General features: G+C 46.7%; 2 protein-coding genes and 1 non-coding gene across 19 annotated transcripts in view; all 3 read right to left on the bottom strand.

Moving 5' to 3' along the window:
* The window catches only part of LOC119166874 (MAP/microtubule affinity-regulating kinase 3-like), a 163,841-nt gene extending 147,291 nt beyond the window's left edge, over positions 1-16,550 (bottom strand). For 13 of the 14 annotated variants that reach the window (XM_037418259.2, XM_075867498.1, XM_075867496.1 and 10 more), the window contains exon 1: positions 13,853-13,991. The gene's annotated coding sequence lies outside the window, so the exon portion shown is untranslated. Of the gene's footprint in view, positions 1-13,852; positions 13,992-16,421 lie in introns of those variants that run through there. The other variant, XM_075867492.1, reaches the window with a different exon arrangement.
* Positions 15,738-15,819, bottom strand: TRNAL-AAG (transfer RNA leucine (anticodon AAG)). The gene has a single exon. It is a non-coding gene; the product is annotated as a tRNA-Leu (tRNA).
* Positions 16,551-18,710: 2,160 nt separating the features above from the next.
* Rtnl1 (reticulon) overlaps positions 18,711-24,676 on the bottom strand; it is a 35,144-nt gene continuing 29,178 nt past the window's right edge. For all 4 annotated transcript variants that reach the window (XM_037418255.2, XM_037418256.2, XM_037418257.2 and 1 more), the window contains one exon: positions 18,711-19,581. In XM_037418255.2, the coding sequence (XP_037274152.2) occupies positions 19,524-19,581 (58 nt within the window). In that variant the 3' untranslated portion in view covers positions 18,711-19,523. The remainder of the gene's footprint in view (positions 19,582-24,676) is intronic.

Genomic DNA, 24,676 nt, shown 5'->3' with positions numbered 1-24,676 from the left:
ATAGGTAAATTTGTGAACTCCGCACCATTACCGTGCTGACTGAAGTGCTGTGCGTTGCAGCTCCCATGTGTAAGAGTTCCACCCATAGCGTATCCTTCTATAGGAAACTGTATACGGGGCGCCCCCCCCCCCCCGAAATGTGGCTATAGCGCGGGCACTCCATGAGTTCGTTTAACGCCGACCTCGGCTGTAACCAATTCTTGCAGGTCGGTTAAAACATCAGAACTCACAAAGAAGCCTCACAAAGGACCATGCAGCAGCACCGCCTGCGTTGCATATTGCACTCTCGGCACGTGGCAGCCTTGCCCACCGCGCCACCAATTTTGTTAGCTCGCGCGGTCAACCGTAAATCGCTGCATCAGCCTTTGCGTGTAATCGCCGATGAATATTCAGGCTGTCCCATCGAATGACGTCCCCGCTGGAAAAGCCCATCCACGCGCCCGTTCAATCGAAGCACGTGCAAGCGCACGCGGTGATGATTCAACAGCAACTATACAAGTACACACAACAATAAAGACCCCGCGAATACTGCGTTTCCGTTCCCGGCAACTGCACAACACTCCGACTATAGGCTGCATGCCCAAATGCGCGTCCTTCGCCACGAGTTGGAGGAGCAGGCGCAGCACACCCATCAATCAATCAAATGCGCGTGGTAAAAAAAAGAAAGACGCCGTCACTTTGCAAACATTTTGATCGTTTCGCCCTCCGCAGCCGGCAGTTCGCGACATCATGATGGTGGACGGCTTCCAAGCCGCCGTCACTGTTATCGACGGGGTCCCGCTGACGTCACCTAGCGCGAATCATCCCCCCCCCCCTCCCCTTATATTCCTCGTGGAGACAGCGTATCAAGCCGTCTGCTACCGACGCCATGACGTCACCCCCGCATCGCGACAACCCAGGAAGGCCGCCGCAACCACAACACGAGCCTCGCAGCTGTTGCCGGGCGTGCGGCAGAATAATAATAAAAGAAAAAAGTTTTAGTCCTGCAGTCTGCGATTCGCAGCTATATACTTCGCTATTTCGAGTCAAAACGGAGTTCCGTTTCCCGAGAGATGAAGGCAGAGGAAGAAGAGCGCCTGTGTTACAGCAATCAGGCGGGAAATCTAGATTCTCCCAAGAGCGCGCAGATTTGTTCTGCCCACTTCATAAGTGAAAGGTTAAATACAGAGTGTTGATGTGTTCATTACACTCCAAAAAGCCTTGAGAGGTTCAACTGCGCGGCGCAGCAACCGCCGATTCGCGCCTCCCACCCCACCCCCACCACGGCGGACTCAGAACTTTAAGAGGGACGGTCACTTCCAAGTAAAGACATGAAGGGGGTCCTGGTTCTCTAGTTGTTGCCATCACAAGAGCCCCCTTTCACGGCATGAATACCGTTAAATTGTAGTGAACTTGTGTCAACCTGTATCACTAGGTGCTCGCAGTGATCAGGAGTGCAACAGCCGAATTACAATTCAGAGCAATTTTAGGAGCAGCAAAATTTAGCTTTCGGAGCACTAAAACGCAAATTCGGAGCAGGCTCCAGTAAAAAAAAATACATCAATTTTTAATCACGAAAGACCAAATTTGGAACAGTATAAAACTAGAAGGCTTACTACATTCAGAAAAAATAAGGTATGTACAGTACAAACCATTCAACATCCCATTAATCGTGCAGAGTGACGTGTGCATTGCTATTGCAATAAATGTGGTAGTTCGAACCACCCCACTGAGCAAACAATGATAAAGTCCACATTAGCGTTGGTCGCATCTTTCAAATACTTTGACGGACTTTGCGAATTCAAATGTGGGTCTGCCAAGCTGGCAACCTTGAAAATCCGAATATTAGTGAAACCCACGGAGGAAGGAAAAGGTTACAAGGAGAGGCCCTGACGTCACTCGTTGTGAAGCCACGATGATGCCGGAAGTCGGCCATATTGAGTAGGCAAATTCCCCCCTCTTGTTTACATATGAATGCGAAGCAGAAGGCGCGACTCCCTCTCCGGCTCGGAAAGCACGTGGGCTGCGCAGCGCGTGTGTCGTGACGATCCGAAACTAATGGAACTGGGCTCATCACTCTGAGCCAGCGGGACACCTTCAGCGAAATCGCTTCGTCCGAGTAATAACAAAGAGTAACAGCTCGCTGACAACGAAGCAACTACGAAAGAACGCGCGCTAGATGCACTGACAACGGCGAGTGCTTTCACGACATTAATTCAGCAACTGTACAGACAACACGATCGGTCGTGCGCCTTTTACGGTTGCATTCCGCCACGCGACTGACGCAGCGTCCTGCCACTGTGTCCGTGTTCCGCGTGAAACTCACCTGCGTCAGCATTCTGCGACCGTGGTGACTTTGAGCACGGTGCTAGTGACAGTTGAACGTGGTTGCTGTTACGTTGAGATTACATGCAATGCTGGTGGAGAGTGTACCAAGCGGAACAGAAAAGGTGTTTTAATACGCACATGCAAGTTGTTACTGTACACACACAACACGAAACTACGTATGTGCACATGGTCCTCACGGCGTCTTGCTGGGCTCAACAGCGTCGTCCGTTGTCACAAGCAGGAGCACTGCCCAACCGTCACTGACCTGCAAGGCGTTCGTCGTCATTCAGCTTCGTCATGGTGCCCAACGCCATTTCGCTGAACACTAACTGCTTCATCTGCGTCTTCCGCCGCACGACACATGGATATGCACTTGTTCTACGCACTGTTGAAACCCCGTGATGGACAAAGAGATTTGTAAACGTTGCTAAGAGTAATGTAACAGCCAGACGAACACTGCGTAACCAATAACGCGGCGCAGAGCACAGATATTGTCCGCCACGGCTCAGCACGAGACCTGGGGAGGCACACATTCCGCCGCCAGCCGCGGCCGCTCACTGCTAGACCAGCTTCACTACGCAACACGTAACCATAACAACGCCGCCATTGTGCCTACTGAATATGGCCGCCATGATGTCATTTCCGCCACATTTTTTACGCCCTGCGCCGGCTGGGCATGCCCTCTCCTTACCTTTATCCTTCCTCCGTGGTGAAACCAGAGTCCGTCAAAGCATTGACGGACCCTGGTGAAACTGAGAAATAGGCGTGGCAAAAAGAAAAAAAAGAAAGGTGGCGCACAGTTGTGGCGCGTTTACCCTTACAGTGACGGACTAGACATAAACAAGCACAGAGCGCAGACTAACTATTTTATTTTCGGACGTTTTTCTTGCATTTATACACAGCAGATAGGCATCGCAGAAAACCCGAGGCACGACAAAAAAGGAAATATTCACGTGGGCATGTGTATCAAAAAGTTGAGTTGATTTTATAAAATGAATTTCTTTCGAAGAAAGATTAATAAATGGTGTGCTTACACATTCGTAGCATGTGCCACTTTTTGAGACGACCGCAATCGTGTGATGAGCTTGTCATAAAATGGAACGAGTCATAACTGAATCGTGCATGAGGACACGAGCACACGCATATATTCAGTTCGTCATTGCATTGCGCGTTAACACAAGAGCCAGCAATGTCATACACTGCTGCAAATGATTGTTTGTAACATTTTTTAGAAGTCAGCAGTCATACTAGTACTTACTTTTATGCGGCGTATACGTGCATCAGTAATTGAACAAAATAATACCCCTGTCACACGGGCACCCGTGAAGACCGTTTAACTCCCTCGTCTTTACGACAACGAAGATGCGGTCGGTGTCACATGGCCACCCTTACGCAAACGAAGGTGAACGGAGCATTTCGCAAAGGACGTTCAACGATCTCCCTTCGCAGCGAAACGAGGTACTCTCGTCCTCAGCAGTCTACAGGACAGAGAAAAATTTCGAGCACTAAGTGGCCGCAGTGAAAGAATAATACATTTTAGCAATATTAAACGTTCTTTCGTTGTAGTACTCATTCACAACGCGTGTTTGCTTACAATATTTACACGCGCCAGAGTTCACTTACTCTCAACACCGATGCCCTACACACCGTGCCTCACGAGTCGCGCCGGCCGGCGCCAGCCGATCAACGTCATTACCAGCGCAATATCGCACCACTTCCTCACGTCGTCCGCTGTGTCACTCATGGCTGAAGAACACAAAATGTGCGCTCACGAGGCAAGGAAGCAAAAGAACTTTCGTACCGGGCATGTACACAGGCAACAAAACAACTAAAAGCACAATGTGGCCAGCGTCAATAGCAGCATTGCTACATTTAGCAAATGCGTTTTTATTTGAAATTATTTTTAATGGTTTGTTAGTCGCATTCCTACCTAATAGTGCTTTTTTGTAAAAACCGCATAACGAGGATTCTAAAAAAATCAATAGGGATCAAATTAGAATACTTTTCCGAAAATCAAACAGCGCCAGCCGAGCCCCCTCGCGGCAACTGTTACAACCTTGTCATTGCCGTGTGACACTGCCACAACTCCTCCGTCAAACCCCTTAGGGGAGATTTACGTTGACGGTGTTCAACGGAGTTTGCTGGTGGCCGTGTGACAGGGGTATAAGCTGTGTCCCGTGACTAGTGCTAAGGTCATAACGCACTTTTCCGCAGGGCACTGGTGTACTGCGGCAAAGGTGGCTTAACCAGCGTTCTGCACGGGTTAGAGCAAGGCCAAGAAATTTTCGAACAGTGCTACGCCCCCTCCCCTTCTTCTTTATTTTTTTTTCACGATGATGGGGTTAGGTTTAGACCACAACTTCTCAGCTCACTCGCAAGACGCGTTATACCAGATAAAGTAACTGCGCGCGCCCGTTGATCCGGCGATAACACCGGATACTTATCGCCAGGACGCCGCCGCCGCCGCAACTTAAAAGACAGAAAAAAAAAACAGTTTTTTATATGCCTCTGCTATGGCCCCCGGCAACGCCGTCGTTCGCAGCACGTCTACTCCATTCGCGCGTGAAAAATGCGGTATGCGTGTCCAGCTCTAGGTGATGTTAGCTAACATGCCATAGCCACGTTTGCTGACTAGGAAGCTCATATTTCCCACGAAACAATGGTCGGACACGTACCTGTAAAAGAATTGAATAAGCTTGCATCGATTGGACGCTTCGGGGCCTGCCCATAGTTTGCTCATGATTATGTGTTTTTGCGTCTCCTATCTCTTCTCCCCATCCATCTCCCCCTGTGCAGGGTAGCAAGCCGGGCGTGCGTTTGGTTAATCTCCCTGCCTTTCCTTGCATTTTCGTCCAGAAGTTGCGTCGTCCCGGGTATATACTGCGGTCAGCGGACCGATGGGCACGCTGCTTTGTTACTTTAGCTGGTCGATCGATATCTGACATCGTGTTTTAGGGTTAGGGTCTGCGTGCTTGGATTGATTGACGACACAAACTGCAGATGACCTACATGACCTCCATTTCTCGCTGAAATTAGCGCAACTTAGAAAATATTGAGGATGGTCAGGCATTTTGGCGCAGCGTGGCGCGATTTCAGCAAATTTCGTGGCTTAGGCGCAGCTCGGCACAGAAATGGGGACTTGTATCAAATTGGCGCAGCTGTTGCACCCCAGAGTAATCCTCATTCGTCCTGATCGGTGATAGGAGGTGTACCAAAGGCGCTGGGAAAAGGGGGGGGGGGGGCAACCACCACTTCCGCCCCCACCCCTCTGGATTCACCACTGTCCCCTAACACTATATACCTCAATGGTGGAAAGAGAGAGAGAGAGAAAACTCTAGTGAAACGGACTGCTTCGCGAGGGCACCTTGACCTTTCTAAGTGGATCTACCGCAATTCACTCGCCACCGACGCTGCTGTGTCCACATGCACCCGAGCGGGAATCGGCCACCAATGCGATTTCGCTTCGAGCGAAAACAATTAACTGCGGATCGCCCAGAGGCGCACACGCAATGCACAGCGTCGTGCCATGCCCCCCCCCGTCCCGTTTTCTGCTTCACGACGAATGCCCGTACCGGACGTAACTCCCACCGCGCAGCACCGAATAAATGCCGCCGACATCCGCAGGGGGGCAGCAGCGCCGGAAGCGCCACGCTCCGTGGGTCGAGGACGTTCACATCGCCGGAACATGCACCGGCTATAATACCACGAATCAGACAACACGCGAACAATGCGTGCTCGACGCTTGTTCGAGGAATTATGCACGATTCCTTCGTTTCACAATCATCGGACGACGGCAAGTGGAGTGGAAGCTACACAGCTGCTGCTGCCTGGAGGGGGAAAAAAAAAAGAATGCGCCATCTTGCGACACCGTGTGCGCCCCAGAATCGGAGCGTCGTCTGCTCAACTTCGAGCGCACCCTGCACGACAGCCATGGTACAGTGTGTACTTCTAGTACACTCTAGCCATGGGATAGCGGACAACAGCAGAGAAGTCGCCGTGACGTAGTTCACTTTGGCTAGCCTCCCGTCTTGCATTATTACTCTTGTAGAAAGAGTGCTAGGCCGCAGCTTGCACGTGACGGCACGTACACTGAAAACCAATTTGCGCCTGTAAGGGTGCTTTGCCGTGTGTATAACCAGACTGTGGTATAACTAACACCCTGCAATAAAGGTGTTTTGACAAACCCAAACACCCTTATCGTAAAGTGTTAGTTATAAACACGGAAAGGCACCCTTAAAGGTGCAAACTGCTGTCAAAACACCCTTACCGTAGGGAGGGCGTATACAGTGTACCGGTGCTCACATATGGCGGTTAAGATCGTATAAGCGGGCACAGGGTTCCCCACCAGGGGGAGGGGGGCTCATAGGTGAGTAAGCCCTCCCCCCCCCCCCCGCCTCCCAGTTCGCAAGCCTATGCTTTCGATGACGTCATTGCTGCCTTAGCTCATGGCAGCTGACCTGATCCTAAGGGTTAACTACGCCGCCAGTACGTTATCGGCCGTTGTGGGCCAGCCGCATGAGAGTTACCGCTAACTTTATCGTGACGTCACAAGCTTCGCCTTCCGCTATGTTGGTACTCCAACATGGCGGTTTCAATGACGTCATTGCAAGACATCGATTAGAGCGCCATTCGGGCAAATCGGAACATAAAAAAAAAACACTACGAAAATGCCAGCAAAATGATAAAACCTTGAACACCAAAGAAACAACTAAACGATAGATAAATGTAGGTGGCCGGTACCCAACCTGCCACTACTTTGTATATAGTTTTTATTTGCTTTCATTCTTTTAAACTCGTGACTTAAATGAAAGATTGCGACTAAGGGAACGTTGATATACTCCTATACAACTCTACCGCTGTCCTGTTTTAAGCCTACTTTCACGTCGTGAATTTTCGCGAACGCAAACATATCCGAGGCGATGGATACAACGGCAAGCCCAACGGCGTCCCAGGCGCCTAAGAACCAGGACAGCTCATTGGAGCGCGTTAAAAAGGAAAAAGCTTCCAGCCTTGCTATACGGGGCTACGATTATTCACCATACCCTCCTTGACGTGACCCATTGTCACTCAGATGGAGTGTCAATCACCTGCTGTAACCACGCGGTGGGCACACGTAAGGGCCCTTGTTCCCAATTTTACCGAACGTTGTGATTGTCCCGCATAACCATATCACCGGGACGTTAGGTACAAATTATTATCGCTAATTAATGGCATTTTAATCAAATCGGGCCCGTTCATGACAGATGCGCCGCTTCGTTCAATCACCACATAGCGCTCGGTGGTCGAAGATGGCATAATTTACGCCGATTTACTCAGCACTTATGTAACCTGCTAAACCATAACACAATTTACTTCCACCGATTAACTCACGGCTCACTTGATTTGCTTACATTATCATAGCAGAGTACATGCATAGTCACTATGCACTGGATTGTCAAGCGGTCTTATTTTTTTGCCTCATTCTCCCGCGCTTGCATTTCCTTCAAGGCAACATTCGCATGCGACATACGTGAAAGATGACGATGATCTATATGTACGACTAACACCCTACCTGGGGGATTGACTAGGAAACCAATAATTATATCAAATAGAAGAGATCACATACTAATAGTATATCTGGTGAATTGTAAAATGGGTACAATAAATTATTTTTTTCTAATTTAGACATTTGCGATCTCTGAATCGATAAAAAATATGTTTTTACCATCCCGTTGACGACGACCTAATGAGCAGGCTCCCAATGAAAATATTAGAAATAATGAAACCCAATTTCATTCGTTTAAAATAAAAAAAAACCCGCTTTAAGAATGTTTTCCTCAATAACTTGAAGCGGCTATACATGATAAAAATATTGCTCGATTGTTTCGTCCTCGTTACGAAACGAGCGAAGAGGCCAGACCAACCCTATGCGTAGCGTAATTTAATTTTGAAGCTCGACAGCATAATTTTGTAATGTAGGCCCGTGTACTCAGATTTGGGTGCACGTTAAAGAACCCCAGGTGGTCGAAATGTCCGGAGCCCTCCACTGCGGCGTCTCTCATAATCAAATAGTAATTTTGGGACGTTAAACCCCACAAATCAAGCAATCATCATAATTTTGTAAGAATAACTTTTTTGTGTGTCGAAAAATTTCTTACGCCGAGAGAAGAAGAGGTGTCGATATTCGTTTATATAGGCGAAAGAGCTAGCTTCTTTTTTTTTTTTTCTCCACCACGCAGCGCATCGTTTCAGCGCCTTTCTGGGCATCGCCTTGAGACGCACCCGTTTTGCGAATGCCACGCGTGCCCGCCAGTCGGCGCTGCGAACAGGTTGTGTGCGTGGCCAGGCTAGTCTGTGTGTATGTACCCGTGTATGTATGTACCACACACACAAAAAAAAGGAAGGCTTCGGACGCTCGGCGAGCTCAAAAATATGCAGGTATACGAAGTACATGCCGAACGGAGGCGTCCGAACAGGAAATACACGGCGTGCCATTTTTCTCGAAACCATGGAATGTGCTACAACAACAACAACAACGACGACGACAACAGCAGCAACAACAACAACAACAACAACAAATTTGCGACCGGCGTGTAAGTTAATACCAAATTTTCCGAGACACTGCAGAGGAAGTAAGCCATTGCACTATAGCACTGGTCTCCACGAATGCTCGATACATTATTAGTGACGCACAGGCGGCCACTCGAAATTACGCTAGGGGCCGAATCTCTCCAGAGGCGTGGCACATCACGAGTGTAAACGAAGCAATATTTTCCGCTGTAGAAAAGAATGACAGACAAGTGCTCCGGTTCCCAGCGCATACAGCTCCAGACGTTCCCGGAGTCAATCCCAACGAAGTAGCACACTGCCAGGCTCGACGTCTTACTTGCCGAGCTGAGCAAGGAGTGACTTCTACGGGTCAGGTGAACGTGGAGGAGGGGATACGGGGAGAAAAAAGATCGATTTAACCACATTCGGTGATATAAACAAATACTACCAAATGCAGAGGCGAATTCATCCACCAGCTCACTCTAAACTCGACAGAGCAGAGATTCCGTTGCTTGGAGGCGGTTACAGGCAGAAAGCTATACCCCGATCCCGCGCAATTAAAGACTTTCTACCCTGTCATAAACGAGAGCGACACACGCAAGCTATGCAGGTCTTGTAGAGCCACCCTTCAACGCATGTTGTGGGGATGTCGAGTATACCAAGATCGAATGGCGGTCTCCTCGGAAGATCTGCCGATGCTGTGGTCGGACCCTTGCTGCAAAGCTCAGAACTCAAGGACCAACTTTGGGCCGTCCAGCGAGCCCTGGAAGTAGCGCGGGAGCAACGGCTCCAAGCGGCCATCTAGGCGGCCTTCCATCCGCCGGATATTCAATAAAGTTATTTCATCATCATTAGTTGTCTCAATCGTCGGAGTGAAATTCAATGGTTACAATGTTGCTGGTATAAGTGCGGATATCCAGCATAGAGTTTCTTAATATACACTAGAGGGAACTCTGCAGGCGCTAGTGTCTATGGGAGCTGCAACGCACGTCGCTTCAGCGAGCATGGGAATGATGGGTAGTACACGAATTTGTCTAAACTTCGTACTTCTGACCTTATTTTGGCTCCGCGCGTGTTCGTGTGGCTTGAAGCTGTTTTCTCGCGAAACAAAAATCAGCAAATGTTCTGCGATTGTGCTTCACCACTTCATTCTTTTAGACTTACCTTTCCAAATTTGGTCACGAAGTTCAAAAGGGTTCGTTCTTTCTTTCAAAACAAAACCGAAACACAGCAATAAACGAAGCCGCAAGTATACGATTCGCCGCCCGCTAGTACGAAGACTAGGCAAATGTGTGTATTACCCATCATTCCCATGGTCGCTGAACGATCGCAGCGCCAGAGTGCCCTCTAGTTATTTTAGGAAACTCTATGATATCCAGATCGCCATATATATTCGTCATATATATGCTACCAATCATAACGTTCATCTATTACATGCCACCGTCATTACTATGCTGGCTGCCGTACACATTGGTACAAGAGAGAATGAAAGGCGAAAAAACTGAGAGGTACCGCTACGCTGATTCCGTGTTTGCGGCGCCTCTGCACTTCTAGAATGGACAACGAAAGAACACAAAATACGGCGAAGTTAGTAACGTGGGGGGGGGGGGGGGGGATGACCCAGCGCTGTAACATTTCGTCCGTGGCTACACCACCAATCGATGACAAAGTTACTTCTGCCTCTCTTCGCCACGTATTTCCACACGGCACAAACTACCACGTGACCGTAGCACCGCATGACGTGAATCAAGTACGTTGTAGAAAATTAACGTTCTCGGAAGGAACTGTATGAACCGAAAGCGATGTCTAATAACTGCATTCACCCACTCTGTGTACCGTGCAGTGCTACTATAGACGGGAAACGAAATGAACTTCGACTGCTAACTACTGGTAACCAGGGGTGAATCCAGTCACTCATTTTAGGAGGGCGGGGGGAAGTCGGTCACTTGAAGTAACACCGGGGAGGGGGGGCGTGGTCATTACTTTTTTTTTGTTTTTACGAGCACACAAAATCTGTCATGGCATAAATACTGTAAAATGTGGTCAAAGTGGTGCCACTCATTTGTCCTGATTGGCGACAGCAGGTGGACGTCAAGCACTAAAGAGAAGGGGAGGATGTGCCGACAGGCTTTGGGGGAAATGTAACTTAGAAGTGTGGCAGCTTGGGCTAGTTGGTATGGCATGACGATAGATATAGCGCGAGAACAAAACGAAGACACAGAGACAAGAAGGAGCGCCCGTGTCTTTCTTGTCTCTGTGTCGTCGTTTTGTTCTCGCGCTATAACTATCGTCACGCCATATCAACTAGTCCGAGCTGCCACACTTCTAAATTCGGGGGAAAGGCGATCGCCAGTACCCCCCTCTGTATCCGGCACTGCTGCTAACCACCACGCGACAGGCAAACAGATTTCCCTTCGAGACCGCCACGCATGCCGGTTCCTGATTGCCGACGGTGCTTCTCTTGGTTCGCCAAACGGGACGCATACATAGCCGGCGGGCGGAACGCATTCGGCAGGAAAAATGCGCGCGTGCGAAAGGAAAACGCAGAACAGTCGCGCACGTGCGCAGTTAATTAACTTTCCCGGCGATGTCTGCCGCTCTAACGCGTCCTAGGAGTGATTCACCGTCACACGGCTGCCGTCGTTATCTCCGGCTTCTTTGACTATACGCTTACGTAGCTTCAAAGACAGCGACTTGCTCGGCCTCTTCAAATCGCATTCTAAAATGGCGCGGCAGAAATACCACGACTTCGTCTGCCATAATTTAATTGATTGATATGTATGGTTTAACGCCCCGAAAAACCACCCACCATATGACGCCGTAGTGGAGGGCTCCGGAAATTTCGACCACCCGGGGTTCTTTAACGTGCACCCAAATGTGAGCACACAGGCCTGCAGCATTCCCGCCTATGTGCCATACATAATGTGAGTGGTTATAACAGGAAGATTAGAAAAATTCCGACCCGTAACTGTCTCTCTACGCGAAGACACCTCAACAGGTCAGCACAAGGGGGGTGAAAAATAAAGAAGGAAAAAAAAAGGTATATGAATAATAATAATAATAAAATTTAGGACTGCCATACAGTGCTCACTCCCACACTACCAGGGGCGCTATTGGGATTCCGGACATAGCCAAATTCTGTAATGACGGCACTTTACGCCAATCACAGAGGTCAGTGCAACCTTCTGAACCAACGAGAGCTCACAAATTGGCGAATTCTACAGCACGGCAAAATTCGAGAATGTCCGCGACCCACGGTCCAGAATAGCACCCCACACCACGGCCCTCTCCGCTGTGATGACATAAACATGTATTCAATAAGTTGTCGGCGCCCGAAGTAGCGTGAGAGAAAAGGCGGTTTCGCATCCAGCGGTCCAGGTGAATTGAACAGAAAGTGAAATTTGACGCTCGGCAATAAGCAGTACCTTTTTGGGAGCTTTGCGCATTTTACCATAAAACTGCAACTTGCGCAGCGACCTATTAGCTATTTAAACTCTTACGTAACTCCTAGGAGGAGAAAACTAACGAACAAACACACACAGGTGTCGCTGTGTTTGTGACAGACGTACGCTACCTAAAGTAAGTTTTGTGTGGAAAAAAAATAAAACTACGCCTAGATACAGGACACAGGATGAAAGTAGTCGACGGGACCAGTCCTGTATCTAGGCGTAATTTTATATTTTCCACGTCTTACCAACCGGCGCCCCACCTAAACTGGCGTAAAACATAAATCGGTTCGTGCCGAACATCCACCACACACGGACAACAATACCCACGACAAAAACGCATCATCGGTTTGCCTCGGACGTGTCAGGACCACCCCCGAATGCACTTCCGGCATCTTCGTTCTGCTCTAAATTGAGGGCGATGGGCAAGTAACGTTAACGTGCACATAAAAAAAAGCCGCAATCATAACCTAAGTTTGCATCAACTGTTGGCAAACATCTTTCCACGCTCGAAAGGGCGACAAACAGAAACTTCTTCACGTAGGTGGATCATTTGTCCGTCCCCTTCCTAGTGGCTTGACCATCTCAGTTTCGAAAGCTACACAACTACTGTGTACCCCGCGAAAGCTTACAGAAGATGACGATATAGCGCGAGAACAGAAACGACGACGGAGAGACAAGAAGGAGACGCCACAAGTTACAGAAGATGTCGCAATCAGCCTCTGACGAGGCGCTTAAAACAATCGGCTATTTTATTTTCTTTGCTTAACGTAGGCGACCTTGGTGCGGCTTCGAACAACTCGGCCTCTGAGAACCTCCTACGCCCGGTAAGGTCCCGTCCTTCTTCGCGAAGAAGCCGGTATGCCGAACACAAGCCGCTCGCCGTCACGTAGGCGCTATTTTGGAAGCCACATCGGCGGCAAGCCCCTCCCCAGCAAGTTTCCTTCATCTACGCGGTATCGCGCACAGTTACGCAGAGTAGTACAATGGTACAGGGATTAAGCGACTGGAGGTCGCTAGTCGTCAGCGCTATTTATACTGCATGCACCTGAGGTTTAGTGCGACGAGCACAGACGGCGGCAAATGTCTGGCGCATTGCGCGATTACTTGGGAAAACACGACTGGGAGCCACCGAACAACGGGAAAGCGATCACTAAGCGCATTCCTAATGCCGCTTAAGACATCAAAGTGGGGCCGCGCGGAAACCTTGTCTGGCGGCTGCACCACCGCTTCCTTCTGGGCCCGGGACAATGGTTTAATCGAGGAAGCGGATAACGGCGCACACGCTTCGCATATCCTCTGGCGCGTTTCACAGCCTCGGTCACGCTGCCATTTACGGAATCCGCACGAGACGCGTTTGGAGGAAAAGCGGCGCAGCCGTGACCGCGGCGCGCGCCAGATGGGGTCACGGTGCGGTAAAACGAGAAGTTAATCGAATTAGCGCGGATTCGAAAGTCTGCGTCGCGTGCAAAACCAAACCGCGCCGAGGAAACAGGCAAACGGTCAACGTAATCGATTGTATGACAACACCCGCGTATAAGCAAGCACGTATAGCAAGCACGTGAACTCACGGAATCACGTCTCCAAACTTTCTCGGTCCAGTTTGTGCTGGGCCGGTGGCGCACTGCGAACAGCGGCTTGGCGTTGCTTGCTGCAAAGTTTGGCCACTCCGGCGTGGTAACCCGACGAACTTGTGGCAATCGGTTGCGGCGGGCCGCCGCAAACACACTTCGCAAATAGCGACCACGCACGACGATGATGCTCCCACATGCAGCAGCTACAAGGCCGTGTCACTGATCCGGTGTACCGCGCGGGGCAGCAAAACGAAACGGAGTAGGTAATCCAACGCCACAAGATCCGTGAAGAGGGCCTAGCGAAACGAGTCAAAACTCGTCGAAGCGCCGAACACACGCACACACACACACACACACGTACTACCACTCCGGTAGGGCGGGCGAATAACTTTGGCTTCTGAAATGAACGGCGAAAGAAGCCGCGATGAGGGCGAGGAGATTACCAGCGGAAAAGGTAAAAAAACTTCTCGTTCAACTTCTCCCTCTCTCTGTGGTTGGCGAGACGCCAAGAGGAGCAGCCGCTCTCACAAGCCGAGTTGCAAGTTAACCTCGAAGCCGTAGAGGGCGCCAGCCACGCAGCGCTAAATATGTCACACGTTAGTTCCTAGGAGGCGCCACTTCCCAAGCAATCTTTTGAATACAGTGTCTTTTGAACATGGAGTCATGATTGAGTGACTACTGGTATGGTGGCTCCTTACTACTGGTAGAGAAAGGTCGCTCTACGCTTTTTGTAGTTGGCAAATCTCCCTCGATGGCCATCTGTGCGTGCCATTAACGCAGAGAGCATGGTTAGACACCAGCCAACTTGAGGCTTGACCACAGAACGCTTGACCGCTCCATCAATGATGATGTTGGCCGATGTTACATACATAGGAAAACGTACATAGCCCACAGTCGCGCACCCAAGCGACAAGTCTGGCTCAATTTCGCAAAATGAGATGTGGCAGTTGCTGCCGATAGAAAATAATTTTAATAAAAATAATAAGCCGCTTCCTAATTCATAAAAAGAGCAAAAAAAAAAAAGAGACCTGGTAGCGTTTGGATTCGAACCCACGCCCCAGACGAGACCACAGAACACCTATACGAGACTTTGACCGCTCACCGGTACTTTTTTTTTTTTTTTCGGTTCTTCGTCACGCAAAGGAGGTCAACACAGAATCGTCACGAGACACAACAAACATGCAAGCACGCATCTGCTGTCATTCACTGACAATCGCTGCATGAACATCGAAATACAAAACTCCTTCGCAGTAAGCAGGGTAAAGTGGTAGGCATTCTCTGGTAAGCAGGAAAGACGTGGAAATTTAAGGGCTGTTTTTTCTTTCTCTTTTTAAACTGCTAGACACAATATTAATGAGAACAGACAATTACAGAAAGCTGCAGGGAGTCCTTCCATGGCCAACCATGAAGGAACACATTTTTTAGTTTTTTTTTTCTATTTTGATAAACCGAGGAACAGTCTCTTGAAAATATTGCCTAGCTAGTTTAGGTCACCGTGAAATTCACCAAGCCAATCATTACGGTGAGGCAAAATGGTAAATTCAAATCGTTAGGCAAATCCATCCCCTTTGGCCCGGTGGTTGCTTTGTGCAACGGTGCGAGCGCAGTGCAATCACTCGGAAGTTAACAAGTAGAGGCACACGGAATAGCTTTCAACGAGATAGAACAGTGTTTGTGATACGAAATACAGTTATACAGTACGCAGTCTATACTGGCTGCGTGAGGCAGATAAACCCAGACAACAGGATGACGAGGAAAGCTATAGTGGCCAAGTGCATGTTACAAGTGTGCCTCACTCGCGCAAAATGAGGTGCCACAGGTAATGCCAATAGAAAAGAAAATGAAGAACGGCCAGCCAAAACAATTTGGAGAAAAAAAATTCTGGCAGCGGTGGGATTCGAACCCACGCCCCCGAAGAGACTGGTGCCTTAAACCAGCGCCTTAGACCGCTCGGCCACGCTACCACACAGCGCTGTCTTTCAAAATGGCGATAATAAGCCTACAATAAAATCAAAGCTAGTTTGTTTAAAAGTATATAATTTTAATAAGAAGTGTAAGTGCAACTATAAGCCACATTTACAATTATTTGCGAGTTCGCGTCATAAACTTTAAAGCGCAGTCACTTCAAACACGTACACAGCCTACAGCTTGGATGTTGTAACCAATGTTATGCTAATGTGTTCGAGCTCGATCAGCTGCAACAGCGACGAGCAAGCATCTGTCGTGCCGACACGCATATTGTACGGATCATGTGGTACATACGCCCAGCTGATCCCAATCGTAAACAAACCGACAATTAACTGAAAACACAGGGACCAGGGAAGAGGGCTGGACGTGCGCTCGTGGGCAAGAGTGCACGTCCTGTACTTAAGCTTGAAGCTCATAAGTATGTACTCTAGGTAGGAAACTCTATGCTCTAGGGTAGCTACAACGTCCATACGCTATCACAAAGTTCCTGTCATACCGAGAATACATATAGTATCCCGTGTCAAGCTGAAGGTACTACCTACCGCAAGTATGGCCTTTGTGGAAATTTCGATGCATTGTTTGCACAAAGCTTACTCACCTGAAGGTCCTAGGGTCCTCACGGGTTTCATTATCTGTTTCTCTGCCACGCCACAACGGACGTTTTCTGAAATTTGCCAAGTCGCAGGCTCCGTCGGAACACACTTCTTCTAGCAGTGCGCGGACTTTTGCATACATCGTCTCCGACATCACCAGTTAGTGCGGGAACATCACGGTTGAGCCTCCACCTTCGCCTTCTTACGGCCGGAGACTCACGGCAAGTGGTAGGCGTTCTCTGGTTGTAATTTTTAATACTGTGAACAGTAGTAACTAATAAAAAATCATCTCTCGTGTCTCTTCTGGGACGGCACCACCCACATGAAAGTCTCTCCGTCCGTGTGGCTGCTTTCCAGCCTAGGACAGCGTTCCTTCGGTGATGCAGTATCGCAGGAAAGTGCTCATACAAACCAGATAACACATGTACATAAAAACATAAACTGCATAGTGCTTACCCTAATGAACGCAACAAGATTATCTTAATCGCGTTGCCTTACCAACGTTCAAAGTATTCCTGCTTTCTCAAATGTAACCAAAAAAACAAATTGCACACACTTGAAGCCTATACTTATTCTTTTATGTCAAATGGGAGCCCGACTGACTGCAGAATAATTAAGTATTTGATTACATGCTAATTACAACTAAAACTCCTGGAAAACAACACGTAGCTTGATTTTCTTTCTTTGGAAGTAATACTGCTTTATTTGTGGTACGAGAAGCCGGAAGAGGAGGATCGAAGCTTTCAATGAAAAAATTTGTAAATATTGGTTGTGTCCTCCAGCAGACATTTAGATAAGTGTACTTATATCTTTGAAGACAAGTCCACTTGTAGAAATATCAGCTTGAGCACACAAAACCCCCATTTACAGATTTCTTTGGGCGGGCACTTGACACATTCATAAACAGTGCATCATAATTTGTACCTCGAGAGGTTATAGTCAGCCTCTGTTTTATTTGTGGAGTTTGTCGCTTTACTTGACAAAGGATAGTGGCCAATCAACAAAGCTCTCGTTTGGGCAGCGACCGTAGATTGCGAATATCCAATGCTCACTAGTTTGAAGTTAGGTTTATTTTGCCACACAAAGTACAAAAACTTCAAATGTGGTTTACCCCCGAAGTTACCCCCAAAATGCACTTAAGTGGCTCAGTACAGAAACCAGAGTCAATGCTTGTTGTATGGGTGATTCAGCATGATACGGTATTAATGCTTCAAACATACTCGGCATACTTCTCTACAGATTCTTTTGAGCAAGCTACACAGGTTAAGGGCCGTTGCGATTTCACGTATCCTAATGCAAGATATATGGTGCGAATTACAAGTGCCCAGCCCTTCGTTTTGGTTGTGGTTTTTTTAGTGCACTTGCACCGGCTAGCGGCAAAAGCGGGGCAATTCCTGAACGATTTGACTGCAAGGCTAATGCTCTCGCACTTCGAGGCTCTCCAACACAATCGCAAGAAAAAGCACCATAGTGAAGGGGCGGTCTAAGGGAATGCTTTATTGTAGTTTCCAACGGAGAACGAAACTACTACACTGGACGACGGGACCACACCTCCTGAACACGAATGTAGAAAAGTGCACAGGTCAACGTCCTCGATGCAATAAATATGTGCTGCAAATAGCCGGAGTGAAGAGGGTCACAACAGCCCAGATATAGGTCTCGCTAACTGCAATGGTTTAGAAAAAGCTTCATTTTGTGGAAAAACACTCGAAAGCAAAGGAGACACAATCCATTCTTCAATGCAACTTTTTTCTTTTTTCTCCTTTGCATTTTCCATGTACTCCGCACGGCAACATCAACACACGGCGCTGCAAAGTGTAAACATGCAAACCACACAGCCTTTAATCAGGTTCTTCGGTAATGATAGATTATGACGGTTCACCGCTGCAAAAACATTGCCGCGTTATTCTTCTAGCCCCACGGAAACCCTTTCCAACACAGACACGCTGTAACAAAAGGTGAACAATTGTCCCGGGCTAGCAAAAACCCAAGAAACGGCACACACATACACACGCACGTGGATTAGTTACACGAGTCGAAAAGGAAGAAAAGATTTAAACGAGAAACCGTTGACAACACGAGCAACCTCTCCACGTCCACGCACAACAGTTTGCATTGATAACATGGCAGCCATTTACAAATGCTGCTGACAGGAAACAGCAAATGTTGAGATTGGACTCGAACCTTCATCATTCAACCACTCAAGAAAAAAAATAAGCGGTGAGGTCGCTGTACAAGTGCAGCTAGGCAGGTACGGACTCCACAGCATCCGAAGAAAAACAAACTGCTCACAATTCTGTGCGACATTTTTTATATTAGGAGCAACAACGAAAATGCACTCTGCAAAAGAGAACATCGAGCACAAGCTTCTTTTTTTTTTTTTTTTCAGCCTTACCAGCTAACGTGTAAGCCATTAAGTATGTTGTAAATACTTGAATAGAACAGCCACTTGCATTCCCAGATGCTCTCACGATCCGAAACAATTCTTTTGAACACAATTTTTTCCCCCATAAGATGTCAAACGTGACATGCCAGCAAAATAAACTGATGTCCGCTACAAATCAATATCAATGATGGTCCTGTACATGCTTGGCAAGAAACAAATGATTGAACCATCACGTCCAAAAAGATTATTCAGAACACCTACGAAAAAATAAAAAAAGGTGGGGGATGGTGATGTGCAGTAAAAGAACTTAGTTCAAAGGACAGATGTGGAAAAAATAGGGGGGGGGAGGGGGGTAGAAAGAAACAGAAAGAGAATTATAAGAAGTCCAGAGGAATAACTCACTTTACAGCTGTTAAATTAGCCAAACCATCGAGAATAGGAAGGAAGATTTCTGACAAAAGTTAAGCAAATGAAACCGGACTATGTAAAATTCTGTCAAAGTTTTTTCGTTACAAAAACAAATGAAAACAACATGACACTTCGTCTACCCCTAGCAGAATTATGAGGTCCACGACGAGGCTACTCTTCAATTAAAAAAAGAAAAGCAGATACTCCAGATGCAAGGGATAAAAAAAAAATTCCAGTCCTCTGGTGGGGGTTCTCCTTTCGGAGCATCATGGAATCTGCCGTGATGAGGACAAGAGAATCGCTGCAGCCCATTTCACTCCTCCTTGGGCCTCTGAGCTTGCTGACCACCCATCGGGATCTTGGACTTGATCCTGAGCACACAGATGAGAACAACACTTTACCAAGGCCTCCTGAGTGGGATCTATTAGCAGTAGATGGTTTACTGCATGGTACGTGCACAAATACCCTACCACCGCAGTTAGCACATCAAATTTTAATGGGGTACTAACACAAAAACTTCGTCCTCGCATTTTTTTTGCTGCGATGTGTTGCTAGGGGCATGTTAGTGATACCACGGCACATCGTTCGCTGCAGCACGAGACAGATAAATACAGGCCCTTCACTATTGATCAGTTTCTGTTTCGGTTTCAAAAAGCTCCAAAAATGACAAGATTCCGGGTGCAACTAGTGTATGCAGCTCTCAACCACGTCAGCACACAGAACCGTGACGCACTTCCGCATGGTACGCATAAAAAAATCCATTTGAATAGGAAAACGGGACCGCAGTGTGACCAAACAAAGTTTTCAACGAGTGCGCTGCAGCCACACACTAGCGTCCAGCCGCCGAGAAGTACAGACTCCTGGAACAAACGTGGCTAACGAAAAATGGTGGCTAGGACGTAACTTGTTTTAGTATTGACTGCAGCGTGGGACGTGAGAAAAAAGTAAGGGGATCCCTTTAGATGTTGTCAATACTTTCAAAATTCAACCTTCAAAATTGCTGTTAAATAGCTTCAAAGCTACTATATTCACTGTTGATATTTTGCACATGATATATGCATATTCACGAGAATAGATCACACCGGCTATCTTGGCCGCGAAACTTTGTGTCAGTGCCCCTTTATTAAGCAGCATCTCTTATCCCCAGAGATTTAAATCATCCAAAATATGCCACCAACACCACTAACTCCACCACACACGCATGACAATAACCTTTTCTTTACCGACAATACGGCCTGCGCTAGCATTGTGAAAGCTACTAGTTTTATGCCACCATGCAAACCGCGACTAAAATCTTCAACAGCTACTAGTATGTAAAAGTGTTGCAACACTGCGTGCACATTGCAGTCAAAACGCAGCTACTGCGTCCCACACCCGTTGTGCAAGAAACCGCTGCTGCCAACACCGCGATGATAGGCAGCATCCGTGCAGTTCCAAAGCCGAAAGCAGCCTACAAGCACCAAAACAAAACAAAAAAAAATGCCACAGGTGCTGCGGAAGAAAGCTAGCTCGCTCGCACGTGCATAATCACGAATGGCAACCACGCAGTTTTGATGGCATGAGGCGAAAAGGAAACCGACCGTCACAGCCACTGTGGATGAAACTGCACTCGTTGTCACTGTATTAAGCGAAAGTGACCATGCAGTTCACATGCACGAGCGAATCTAGTCTGTAGAAGCCACTGAAGCCTTGGTTTTCAACTCGATAGTGGGCAACGCCCACATTTTCCTCAAGGCCTCCAACACGGCGTCACACATGGTTGTAAGTACGATAAGGCACATCATGACAACGGGTGGCCCCTCGTTTCCGCTGGACACAATTGCCGTCAGTTTTTTTCCTTGTGTGAGTGTTCCCATGCCCACAGTCTTATCATGAATCTCTGCCAAACTAGATCAGCTGTGTGTCATATAAAAGTCAGCAGTAACAGGCACTACAAATTTGCTAAATTTTTTGACTGCATAAAAGATTTAAATTAAGGCAACTACAGTAAAACCTTGTTAATTCGAAGTCACTGGGGCCGCGAGAAAGCTTCGAATTGAACAGGTATTCTAATTAACAGAACATACAAAAAGTGGGATGCAAGAAACTTAGAACTATTCAAACTAATCACTGCTTGTCGTTTGCTGTGCCAACTAGCTTGCGGCTCCAAAGGTTATGTTTTCCAGCAATACCTGGTCTTTATGTTGCCGCAAACGTGGAGGAACGGTGGGCCTCACTGCTGCCACCGAAAAAAAAAAAAAGGAAACGCGGTCGTGATCACCTGAAATGTGCGCATGCAGAAAACAAGACATCTTCGCTGCAACACAGCAGTGACACGCGGGCAGCATGTTGCCTGCTCCTCGCTGTATCAGCACATCATGATGCGACCATTCGCAAATTCTATTATAATTATAAATTTAATAATGGCCAGTATGACGAAGAACACGATGTGTTTGGCTGGGAAAAAATGATCTTTGAAACTTTCGAACTTAGTTTACGAAGTAGGTGTTGCCGACAACCGCCATCGGTGCAACGACGCGAATTGCTGGAGCAACCGGAAATCGGAGGTTCGCATACATCACGATTTCCGCTTAGCTGTGCTTTATTAATTTCTTTACAATCACATAATGAATACTTAAACCATGACCCACTGATGTTGCGAGAAACATGCAATAAACTGCCCGCATGTCACCGCTGTGTTGCAGTGAAGCACAGCTCGTTTTCCACAGGCGCACATTTTGGTTGACCACGAGACCGTTTTTTCTTCGTTTTTTTTTTTTTTTTTGCACTAGAAGTAGCAAGATTGGGGTGCATCAGCTGCCACTCATTAGTATCGATACATTGCATTGCCTTGTGGCAATTAATGGCTGTCGTTTATTTATTCATACTGTCGAACCCATCAGGGATCTTTACAGGAAGGGCATATTGAATTGTTACAATATGACAATACAAATATCAAATATTCAATTATGCATAAAAAATATTGGCGGTTAACAAAGGCAGACGAGAAAACGTAATAGTAGATCATAATAATAGTACATCCTAATACGTAAAAAAGGGGTGATCAAAGAGGTGTATAATGGCAAAACTGAAGTAAAAAATACGTTTATGTAAAAATGGTGAAAATAGACATAGTACCAGTATGTAGGATAAACGAAATTATGCGTACAGTGTAACAGCAAAAAAAAAAAAGTGAACAAAGAGGCATACAAAGGGAAAACAGGAGCAAAAAACGCACTGATGTAAAAAAAGTTATACAAAAGTAAGGATGATACAGGAGGCTCATAACTGGGCAGCATGTAGCTGATCTTCAAGCAATGTTAAAAAGAAAGATTGCACGGATAAAAAGGAAGTTATCACGGATTCGCGGCAAAATCGGGATTTGGAACATGGCACCCGTTTTTTGAATTAACTGGACTGGTGCCGGCCGCCACTTCAAATTATCCACTATAACTTAAATTGAAAAATATGGGACCACAGAAATCCTTCGAATTAAGCGTGATTTCGAAATAACAGAGTTTGAATTAACAAGGTTTTAGTGTATCATAATTTCAAACTGCCGTTTCAGCTGAAGGTGTGATAAGCGCAATAATAACACAGTACAGTAAACTCCTGTTAACTCTTTCGTTACTGCGCGAGAATGGTTGTTTTTCATACGTCTCGGGAAGATCGTTTTTGCCAGCTTGAAAAGTACTCCAGCACGCATCGCGGCATAAAAAACTTTGCAGAATAAAATGCTCTTTCTAAAAAATATAACTTGCAGAGCAACAAAAATATTTTAGAATGAATAAGAATGTGAAAGTGTAAAAATTTTCGTCACCGACTGGTAAATGGTGGAATAAAAAACACTATATATGCAAAAATATTCAAAACAAAGAAAATTCAGAATATACATTTTTTAGATAAATGACCCAGGCAAAGTGTAAAAATAAATGCTGTACAAAATGTTTCTCTTCACATAGACACACAAAAAAATGAAAACCGAGGTGCTGCTTCATTGCTCATGCCATGCGGTGAAGCATTGCATGGTTTTCGGGAGACACAAGTGTACTCGTACACTCTACTCAGTAAATTCTGAATGCCTTGCGATAAGAGTCTCTAGGTATTTCAGTATAGATGGAAACCCGTTATGTGAATAATCCCTCTATAAATGAGATGTCCAATGAACTTCGCTATTTCATTTAGCGTCACCTCTTTCCATGAGCCACCTCACTCTGCATAGGTTGGCGTTCTAATATATAGATTGAAGCATATTTCTTTGCATCTTTCTGCATATCGTAGTAAAAAAATGGACCATATCATGTGCAGTTCTAAAATGTTTCGCACTGTAGTCAGGGCCAAGATGTGCTCTGGGGGCCTTCTTGACGTTAGAAGAAGCTCTGCAGCCAGCGCCACCACACCACGTCCTAGCGAAGTGTGGACCGCGCATGTAACCTTAGTAATTATAAAATTATGCACAAAGGTCAGAAGCTATATGCACTTGCGGTGGAGGAGATTACTTGAGGATGTAAACAAAACAAACCCATGAACGGCTACTGATGTCTTAGGCTGACACGAAATATCATCCCCATAAAACTTGAAGCTGAGGTGCTGTCATGCATGACATCTAAGCTTCTTCTCACTCAATTCAGGTGGGGTCGCAAGATAGTTTCAAGCAGCGCATGTGTTTTGCAGTGTTGATGCGCACCCATGCGCTTGTGATGACTGCATAATAGGAGCTACTAGTCACACTAGATGTGACCCTGTGTCTGATATAACGATACAAGCAAAACTAAAGTGGCTGGAAACTGGCTGTGAGAGCCACCTGAACACTTTATACATGCAGCGGACCTTGGGAAATATTGTTTTGCAGAATTAATTTTTCCCGACTTCTAGCAACAGCTCTCTATTCATTAGCTAGCACAAATTTCCAACAATTATTACTACTCAACTCTGTCAAATTGCAAAGCTAACTCATCAATTTGATATTTGGCTTGGAGAGTTTCTTTTCATTACAGAACTTCGATGTTACTGTAGCATAATCATGAGGGGCACATACTTCTGTCAAGTTCACCAACCTAGTGCATTTTTGCAACTACACATGACATTGGTTCGCGCAAAAATCTGTAAAAAGATGGCTGTAATGCCCAAGTCGGCAAATTAAAAAAAATTTCGAAAGTTGAGTGGCTAAACTAACTACTAGAAAGTGCTGGGTGCACAAGAAATAATTTTAACATCCCAAAATCAATGACCGAAAAGCGTCGATCACAGGTGATCGATTTGAATAGGCTTGGTAACGAAAGAGTTAAGACGAACTCTATTAAGACGGAACAACATGGGAATCTGTTTGGTTTCCCATAGACTTAATGCAAAAAAAATCTGCTTAAGACGAACTATGTAACAGGCCTCTTCTGTTAAGATGAACTCTTACAGCGACTAACGAGAGGGTTTTGTGCAATGAACACTATAGTCTTCACGGGGACATTCAGGCAAACAAGAAAAGGCAAG

This window comes from Rhipicephalus microplus, chromosome 6 (assembly GCF_043290135.1).
Source record: "Rhipicephalus microplus isolate Deutch F79 chromosome 6, USDA_Rmic, whole genome shotgun sequence".
NCBI lineage: Eukaryota > Metazoa > Arthropoda > Arachnida > Ixodida > Ixodidae > Rhipicephalus > Rhipicephalus microplus.
Note: the sequence above shows the minus strand (reverse complement) of the source record. Positions and strands in the feature narration are given on the sequence as shown.